Source organism: Mobula birostris, chromosome 3 (genome assembly GCF_030028105.1).
Source record: "Mobula birostris isolate sMobBir1 chromosome 3, sMobBir1.hap1, whole genome shotgun sequence".
NCBI lineage: Eukaryota > Metazoa > Chordata > Chondrichthyes > Myliobatiformes > Myliobatidae > Mobula > Mobula birostris.
In genome coordinates this window covers 154762072-154772356 of record NC_092372.1, presented here as the reverse complement: position 1 = coordinate 154772356, position 10285 = coordinate 154762072, and the positions used below count along the sequence as shown (strand labels likewise).

The 10285-nt window shown below is 46.0% G+C and overlaps 1 protein-coding gene and 1 pseudogene across 1 annotated transcript in view; one reads left to right on the top strand and one right to left on the bottom strand.

Moving 5' to 3' along the window:
* The first annotated feature begins 975 nt into the window (after nucleotides 1–975).
* LOC140194741 (DOMON domain-containing protein FRRS1L) overlaps nucleotides 976–10285 on the top strand; it is a 29035-nt gene continuing 19725 nt past the window's right edge. Inside the window, exon 1 of the mRNA XM_072252003.1 lies at nucleotides 976–1280. Within this exon, the coding sequence (XP_072108104.1) occupies nucleotides 1040–1280 (241 nt within the window). The 5' untranslated portion in view covers nucleotides 976–1039. The remainder of the gene's footprint in view (nucleotides 1281–10285) is intronic.
* Nucleotides 2186–2321, bottom strand: LOC140195748 (U2 spliceosomal RNA; annotated as a pseudogene).

Here is a 10285-nt window from a genome sequence, read left to right as displayed (position 1 = left end):
ATTTCCCCCATTCTTCTAAACTCCAGCAAGTACAGGCCCAGAGCCATCAAACACTCCTCAGACGCTAACCATTTCATTCCCAGAATCATTCTCATTAACCTGCTCTGGTCCCTCTGCAATGCCAGCACATCCTTTCTTAGATGAGGTGCCCAAAACTGTTCACAGTACTGCAAGTATGGTCTGACCAATGTTTTATAAAACCTCAGCATCACATCCTTGCTTTTTAGTCCTCTTGAAAGGAATGTTAACATTGATTTGCCTTCCTTACCACAGACTTAACCTGCAAGTTAATCTTTAGTGAGTTCTGCACAAGGACTCCCAAGTGCCTTCCCACCCAATTTCTGAAATTTTCTCCATTTAGAAAATAGTCTACATCTTTATACCTTCCTCCAAAGTGCACAACCATACACTCCCTTACACCAATAGCCCATGTGCCACCTCTTTGCCCATTATAATCTGTCCAAGTCCTTCTGCAGACTCACTGCTTCCTACGTGTCCCTCCACTTATTGTTGTATGGTCCAAAACTTGGCCACAAAACCATCAATTACACCATCCAAATCATTTCCATAGCATTAAAAGAGGTGGTCCCAACACCGACTTCTAATCACCGGCATCCAACCAGTGAAGGCCTTCTTTATTCCCACGCTTTGCCCTCTGCCAGTCTATCTTCAATCTTGGTGAAATCTGGAATCTGGAGCCGAGCACCCTCTGTGGAGCGAAAGGGACAATCGTCGTGCCGAGTCCTTACTGCGGTTTGCTTTTCGCTCAAACTGACCTGCAATAAGTGCTCGGCCGACACCGAATGTTGTCCCGACTCAAGACCCCCACATCCACACAGCTCTGACTGGCGAGGTCAGCTCGCCCAAGGTGTCGCCGTTAACCCACCGCGAAGGGGGGCGGAGCGCGCCCACCGACCGGGGCCGATTGCGTGCGTCAGCGCGCCTTCAGCTCCGCTGATGCTGAGACAAACCATGGTCTGGGATTGACCCGTCCTTCGCTCATCAGATCGACATCTTTCGCCGGTTGTCTGCCGCCACGATGTCGGCGACATGGGCGCTTGTCGTCTCCCTACTCGCCTGCGCTGCTGCAGCCGAGGAACCCCTGCCGGGCAGTGCGATGGCGAGCGAACCCGAGCTGGAGGAGCAAGGCAGGGTGGCCTTGGAGGAGCTGGAGAAGAGCGGGCTGCAGCTGGAGGACTCGGGCGCCGCTGAGAAGCACCAGGAATCCTACAACACGTTTGCGGCGGAACTGTTGGAGCCACGTTATTGGGGGGATGAAGGTTGGTGCTGTCGTTCGGTTGTAAAAGGGAAGAAGGATTAATTTGTGTGAGGCAAAATACATAATTCGGCCGCGTAGAAACAAGAGAAAATCTGCAGAAGCAACACACACAAAATGCTGGAGGAACTCAGCAGGCCAGCTGGAAAAGAGTACAGTTGACGTTTTGGACCGAGACCCCGGCCCGGAACATCGACTGCACTCCTTTCCATAGATGCTACCTGGCCTGCTGGGGTTCCTCCAGCATTTTGAATTTGTACGGTGTTCTGTATTTGGCAGTTCTGTTGCAGGAGGCTTTACTCTTTTTCAGCACCAAGGGAAGTGAAATTTTCATCCATCACAGTTTATTACATCGTCGCAACCGTTGCTCAGCCTCGGGTGTTTTGGCCTCGAGGTTTCTGAAAAATTTTTGTATTTTTTAAATTCTGATTTTCGCTTTTTACCCCGCTAAATGTGATGCCTGCGGATTCATATCAGATGAAAAAGCTTGGCTACTAACTGAAAAAATATTAACAATTAGTAGCAGCAAAGATCCTAAATATGGATAATTACCAATAACGGGTGAAGAGATCAATAAAATTATAAGTATCCTTTTCATTCGTTGCTGTTTAATTAAAAATAAAAGCAGGAACAGGCCAATTGCCTCCTTGTGGCTGCTCAGTCATTCAGCTCAATGATGATCTTTTAATTCAGCATCAAAATCATATCCTTATTCCCTTAATAAAGAAAACTCCATTAATCTTTGTATTGCCAATCACTATTCTTTGAGGAAATCAGGTGGTAGCTTTAAATAATAATCACACTGGTTAGCAATTTTTTTTCGAATGTGTTGCTTCCTCAGAATTTTTTTTTAATGATAGACCACTTGACGCTGAACACAAATATAATTTCAGACTACTTGTATCAGGTAGGAGTTTGGAGAAACAAGAAATTAACTTTTATTGAATATAATGTATTTAATTGCATTACAGTGCTGATACTTTGCAATAGTTCAACTAAGCTACAAATACTACACTTGATCTTAGCCAAAAGGCCGAGATGTTTTGTTGATTATCTTCGGTTTCACTCTGTGTCTGAGGCTTCCTGCTTAAGTGTCCAACAATAATCAACCAGTATTGTTGGATTCCAGTTGCCCTGGTACTGTTTCTCCATGAAATGTCCTGGTGAAAGAGGCATTGATCCTGTAGATAGTCAGAGGCTTTTTCCCAGGGCTGAAATGGTTGCCACAAGAGGACACAGGTTTAAGGTGCTGGGGAGTAGGTACAGAGGAGAGGTCAGGAGTAAGTTTTTCACTCCGAGAGTGGTGAGTGCATGGAATGGGCTGCCGGCAACGGCAGTGGAGGCAGATACGATAGGGTCTTTTAAGAGACTTTCAGATAGGTACATGGAGCTTAGTAAAATAGAGGGCTATGGGTAAGACTAGTAATTTCTAAGGTAGAGACATGTTCGGCACAACTTTGTGGGCCAAAGGGCCTGTATTGTGCTGTAGGTTTTCTATGTTTTTATGAAACCTTTTACCATGCTTATCAATGCTTATCACACCAAGATTTGCAGGGAAGAAGTCTAAATGGGAATGCAGAAAATGAATCTTTAGTGACATGTTGCACTTCATGGTTTTGTATGCTTGAAGCATGTTGTCAACCTGAATGCCTTTATGCAATAATCTTGAGTCCCACCAGAAGTTCCTTGAATTGCTTGTCACTGATGACCTGTTTGATTTGTGAACCAACAAAAATATCTTCCTTAATCTTGGCATCAGTTATTCTGGGAAACATCTGTCTCAAATATTGAAATACTTCTTGGAAATTTTTGTGCCTAGTGACAGCAGATTCCATCCTTGTACTCTTAAACCCAGTAATTCTACTTTAGCCTTTGACAAACCCAGGTCTCCAGTTGGGTTATTAACACAGATTGAGTTATCAGATGAGGCTCACTCAACATAAGAGTTTCAAAATCTGGATCAATATTAGTGTCGTCATCCATTCCTGGTTTGTGCGTCACGGCATATTCATCTGCCTCCTCAAGACTCCATGGCTCTGGTGGCTGCAGTACTGGAAGACTTTCGTCATGCGGCATAGGTCTCATGGCTGAAGGGAGATTGGGGTATTCAGTGGACTTCCTGTTTCAGCAGAGAAATCAGGCACACTGGTCAGACTGAAGTAGCAGTCTGTCACATAATCCTGCTCTCGCCATCATCGGGACAGCGAATGGAATTGACTTCTGAGCCAAGCTCTGGCATTGACAGCGCATGTTGTACAACAAATGTGAGGAGCCCTGGCTTTGTCTTGGTCATCAATTTTACACCCAAAACAGGCTTTTTTTAATAAGAGGAGTTGTGCTCCATCTTTGAGATTTAAGCGTATACTCGCCGCAAATAACAGAAATTATTGCGGCTGTTGCACATTGCCAAGACATTTTACTATCACAACTACTCCTGAAAATACAAATAGTTTATTATAATGAAAAACACGCAATATGAATTATGAATATAAATAGGCAATTTCAAAAACATGGTAACACACACAAAATGCTGGAGGAACTCAGCAGGCCAGGCAGCATCTAAAGAAAAAAGTACAGTTGACATTTCGGGCCAAGACCCTTTGGCAGGCCATGTGATCGTAAATCACATAATCACAGATCACAAATCACAGCCCAAAATCCATTAGGTACACCCAAAGGTATTCAGGAAGCAAAATTTTTCTTGTCCAGTGTAATTCATCTGATGTAAAAGCAAAAGAGAGAGCATACAATGAAGCCAAAGCTAGTGGGAAGACAGAGGATAGGGAAGCTTTTAAAACTTGCAGAAGGAAACTAAGGAGGTCATTAGGAAGGAAGGATGAATTATGAGAGGAAACTGGTGACTAATATCAAAGAAGATACTAAAAGCTTTTTTAAGTATATTAAGGGTAAAAGAGATTTCAGGGTAGATATAGGACGAATAGAAAATGACGCTGGACATATTGTAATGAAAGACGTAGAGATGGCAGAGGAACTGAATATGTATTTTGCATCAGTCTTTACAGTGGAAGACATCTGCAGTATACCGGACATTCAAGAGTGTCAGGGAAGTGAAGTATGTGCAGTGAAAATTACGACTGAAAAGGTGCTCAGGAAGCTTAATGGTCTGAGGGTGTATAAATCTCCTGGACCTGATGGAATGCACCCTTGGGTTCTGAAGGAAGTTGTTGGAGAGATTGCGGAGGCATTAACAGTGATCTTTCAAGAACTGATAGATTCTGGCATTGTACCGGATGACTGGAAAATTGCAAATGTTACACTATTTAAGAAGGGTGGGAGGCAACAGAAAGGAAACTATAGACCTGTTAGTCTGACATCAGTGGTTGGGAAGTTGTTGGAATCGATTGTTAGGTAATCTCATCCCTGGAGGGACATGACAAGATAGGCCAAAGCCAGCATGGTTTCCTGAAAGGAAGTTGCAGAATACACCTTCTGGTGCTACTTGGGCACGTCTTCAGTGATGAACCCAGGGTCATAGGGTATTTTGGGTCTTTAATCATCAGACACCCTTGACCCCCGACTTGTATCCAAGTGGTGCACTAATCCATGGATCCCCCCCCTCCGGATCCACAGCCACCGTGAGGCCTTTCAGCCACCTCCAGAATGTTCTTGGTGGCTCTTCTGCACTGCAGTCCTTTAACTCCGAGGAGATTTAGAGTCTGCTGTAATGAATGGCCAGCAAAGCCCCGGCACCCAACTTCGACCGGCTCACAGCAAGCTCTCCAGCCATTGCACCAGCATTCTGCAACAAGATCTGTGTATTTAGCCCTCTTGCACTCGTTGGCCTCTTCAATCCGGTCTTCCCAGGAAACAGTAAGTTCTTGCTTTGTAGACTCCGATATTAACAAATCCTGCCTGACTAACCTACTACAATTTTTTGAGGAATTTACAAGCAGGGTAGACAAAGGAGATGCAGTAGATGTGGTGTACTTGGATTTTCAGAGGGTCTTTGACAAAGTGCCGCACATGAGGCTGCTTAGCAAGATAAGAGCCCATGGAATTGCAGGGAAGTTACTAGCGTGGGTGGAGCATTGGCTGATTGGCAGAAAACAGTGAGTGGGAATAAAGGAATCCTATACTGGCTGGCTACTGGTTACCAGTGGAGTTCCACAGGGGTCGGTGTTGGGACCGCTGCTTTTTACAATGTATGTGATTTGGACTATGGGATTAATGGATTTCTGGCTAAATTTACTGATGATACAAAGGTAGGTGAAGGAGTGGGTAGTGTTGAGGAAACAAAGAGCCTGCAGGGAGAATTAAATAGTTTAGGGGAATGGGCAAAGAAGTGACAAATGGAATACAATGTTGGAAAGTGTACGGTCATGCACTTTGGTGGAAGAAATAAGTGGGCAGACTATGATTTAGATGGGGAGAGAAATCAAAATGCAGAGATGCAAAAGGACTTGGGAGTCCTCGTGCAGGATACCCTAAAGGTTAACCTCCAGGTTGAGTTGGTGGTGAAGAAGGCAAATACAATGTTGGCATTCATTTCTAGAGGTATAGAATATGTTACGTACCCTGTAACTGGGTTGCCAAACTAGCAGAAATGGATCACTCAGTAGGAGTCTGGATTACTGGAACTAAGAAAGTTTTATTAAAGAAATAAGCAACACAGTACTCTAATCAAAAGGATAATAAATACAACAGTTCAGCAATGATAAATACACATGTACACAGAACTAGGATTATAGGATCAATCAAGCTCTATCGTCGTCTAGGGGTAAATGACCAGTTTCAAAGTGACGCAAAGTTCAGTTCAATTGAGTTCAGTTCAGTTCACAGTAATCACTGCTGTGCCGGTGGACGGGGGGGGAGGGGGGTGGGGAGGAGAGAGAGAGCGAAAGCGAATGAATATTCAAAATGGCTTCCACACAGACCTTCGATATTCCTTGCAGTCAGCTTTCGGGCGAGCCCTTTGTAATGTCTTCTGAGGTCACTGACTGTGACCCCTCCGTTTCAGATACGATCGTTCCTCTGCAGTGAACCTGGCACCCAGGCAAGGGCGGATACACACCAGGTTCCCGCCGATCGTACCTTTCCACCCTGTGCGTCTATGGCTTGGTCCCGCGACCAGCCCCCAAAAACTCCCACCGACTTGTGGGAGGCGCACCGCTTCCAGGGTCTCGTTACCTCGTAGTGTCGTGTGTGTCCTGCCTTAGCGAACCTGTCCCTTTTTATCCCCCTGCTGGGGTATCGCCTGTCCATCACACTTCAAACAGTTCAGGCTTCAAATAGGAGCCGATCTTGACAGCTCTCAGACCGTGTCTCCTTCCGCTAAACTCTCCCGTCTCTTCATTAACATTTCCAAATGCTGCTCCATTGTCTTCCTTATCTCTGTTTCTCCTGAAGACAGGTGGCAGATCAACTGTTGATCCCACTGGTGCCAGCACAGGACAGTTAACATCTTAATCTATGTGTACTCTTTGTAACCCTCTTTTGTCACACCCCTCACCTTTAAGGATTTTTACCGGGGTAAAAATTACAAACATGAATACATTATAAGATACACACAAATATACATCTTCATGAGCTGTTTGGCTAATACAGAGAATTTTAAGTTGTCAACACCTTGACAGACAGTCAGCAATCACATTTTCCGTTCCTTTTATATGTGTAATTTTTAATAATCCCTTAAACCAGGCTCCAACTTGGCAAACTTCATAGTGGCCGAAAACACTGATGAATTGCAATCAGTGTAACCTCTCATTGGGTTTCGTCCCGGACCACGATAACAAGGGTCGTCCCATCCCAACTTAGTTTTCTTTCGGAAGGGCTTAGTAGGAGGGGGAGGGGTAGTAACCGCAGAGTTATTGCAAAACTTCCTACAGTACCCCACCATCTCCAAGAGCCTTCTGAGGGCCCTCTTGTCTGTCGGGGTTGGGATGTCAGAGATAACCCGCACCTTAGCTTGCATCGCTGCCAGCTGCCCCTGTGTCACCACAATTCCCAGATAAGTGACCTTCATGTGGCCGAACTCATTTTTTTCAAGGTTCACTATCAAGCTGGCTTCAGGCAGCCGTATTACATCGCCAATATACACTTCTGTGTTCGTTAGCCCTTTCGTCACTGAATTACTCATTCTATAGGGGTGTTGCTCACTAGGCTGACCTAGCGTGACAAACACCACCCAACGTCCCAGTTCTTTGCATCGCCTCGGGACAATCAAACACACATGTGCGAGCCGTTTAATTGATTCTCCTAAAGAGTCGCTTTGTTCGGGGATTAAGGGAGAGACCTTATCAGCAGAGCTGGCCAAAACAATAACCTTCTCCCATCTGGTCGATACCATACTCATCTTTTCAAAATGTTTTTTTTTCTTATCAGGGGGACCCTAGCTTCATTGATTTCCGCGCTAACACCGACTAGGTTTGTTAGCATATCAAAAACCTGTGACCGTCTCAGCTCGTGTCTGCAATAATCAATAACATTGTTCCTCCTGTGCAGCCAGTAAACCTCTTTCATGATTCCGCCGACTGTTTCCCTCAGCACCTCAAAATGTCCACCGAGGGGTACCTTGTGGGCCAGGTTAAAAATCTCATCCCCAGAGATTTTTGGCACCATCCCCCATTCCTCATCTGTGGTACTTGGTCTCCCTTCCTTCCTTAGCACCTCCCCCTTCACACCATACCCTACTGGCTCTCTTCCTAACTCTGTTTCACAGCGAGCTGTTTCCTCGTCTCGCTCCTGTGCCTGTATAAAGTCGTTCTTTTCTAATGATAAATCTACCTTAATTTCCCCACTTCCTCCTGTTTCATTACGTTCCTTCTTTTCACTTTCTACCCCCTCCTCGTATAAGGCTGGCAGAAACGTCTCAGCTAACTTTATTTCAGCCTCTGCAGCCTTCCTCGACATCCGCCGAGTTACTGCGCAAACGGGATAAACCTGCGAGTCCATGGGTGGGGCCTCAATGCTGGCAGGCTGACTTGTCAATCTCACGGCTGCGAACACAATTCCCCCCGCGAGGTCATTACCGAGTAAGACTTCCATGCCTTTCATCGGTAATTCGGACCTCACCCCAATCGTGACTAGTCCAGAGACCAAGTTGCTTTGTAGGTGTATCTGGTGCAAAGGGACTGCCTCTGTCCCTTCCCCAATACCTTTGACCTTGATCTCCCCAGTCTGGGTCTCTGAACTAAACTCTAATACACTCTTCAATATCAATGACTGACACGCTCCCATGTCTCTCCAGATCCGCACTGGAACTGGGTTTAACCCCTCCTTCACCGACACCAATCCGGCCGAGATAAACCTCTCGTGCCCTTCCTGAACTTTGGCAGACCTTTCCTCTCCTAGCGGTTCGTTTACCAGCTCGATATAGCCAGTCAAAATCGCCGTTTTTCCTTTCCCCGCCTCCTTCTTTGGGGCAAAGCACCTGGACGCAAAGTGTCCGACTTTCCCACAATTATAACAGACGACCCCAGGAGACTTCCTACCAGACTGCTCCTGGTCTACCTTATCCTTCTCACTAGTCCCCGGCTTATTTTCTGACTTTTCTGGCGGACTCTCCCCGCCGTCCTGACAACCCTTCTGGTAGCCTTTACTCGGAGCAAACTTTATTTTATGTGTCAACGCGTACTCATCCACTAACTTAGCAGTTGCGGCTAACGTGGCTGCCTCTTTCTCATCTAGGTAGGGTCTCATACCCTCAGGGACATAACCTTTAAACTGCTCAATCAGGATCAGCTGTAGCAGTCTGTCATAATCCCCATCCACCCCCTTCAAGGCGCACCAACGCTCACAATATGTCTGCACCTCACGGGCAAACTCTAAATACGTGCGGTCCCACTGCTTCCTCGCATTCCGGAACCTCTGCCGGTATGCCTCCGGGACCAACTCATAAATCCTGAGGATGGCCTCTTTCACCACCTCATACCTCTGGGCATCTTCCGCGGACAAAGCTGAGTAAGCTTGTTGGGCTTTTCTCCTAAGTACACTCTGAAGCAAAACAGCCCTCTTATCCCTCGGCCAGTCCTGACTTGTAGCAACTTTTTCGAAATGGAGAAAATACCAATCCACATCGGTATCGTCAAATAGGGGAACCAGCCTAACCTCCTGGGTCGCCCTGAACCCTCCACCTTGGTTCGGCATGGGCCCCTGCGCTGCCATCATCTTTAACTTCTCCAGCTCAAATTCTCATTCATTCTCATTCTTTCTCTCTCTCTCTCTCTTCAATCTGCACCTGTACCGCATCTCCAGCAGGTTTTCAATAGACATCACCCCCAGCTCGCCTTGGGGAAACACACCTTTAGATACATAGTGCTCTACGATAGCTCTGTGTATCTCCTCTCTCCTCATTGTCGACTTCCCCTTAACAAGATTCAACCGTTTGGCCACAGCTGCCAATTCCGCTTTCCTGGCATCCTGTAATGCCTCCAAGGTCAGTGCCTTTAGAAATTCCTCAATCTCCATTTCTGCTGCTTGCCTTTTCCTTCTTTCGGGAATTTTAACCCAATCAATTTACTCCGTCCCAAATTTAGCGCTCAAAATCGCGGACGAGAACCCCACTTATGTTACGTACCCCGTAACTGGGTTGCCAAACCAGCAGAAATGGATCACTCAGTTGGAGTCTGGATTACTGGAACTAAGAAAGTTTTATTAAAGAAATAAGCAACACAGTACTCTAATCAAAAGGATAATAAATACAACAGTTCAGCAATGATAAATACACATGTACACAGAACTAGGATAATAGGATCAATCAAGCTCTATCGTCGTCTAGGGGTAAATGACTAGTTTCAAAGTGACGTAAAGTTCAGTTCAATTGAGTTCAGTTCAGTTCACAGTAATCACTGCCGTGCTGGTGGACGGGGGTGGGGGGGGAAGGAGAGAGAGCGAAAGCGAATGAATATTCAAAACGGCTTTCACACAGACCTTTGATATTCCTCGCAGTCAGCTTTCGGGCGAGCCCTTTGTAATGTCTTCTGAGGTCACCGACTGTGACCCCTCCGTTTCAGATATGATCGTTCCTCTGCAGTGAACCTGGCACCCAGG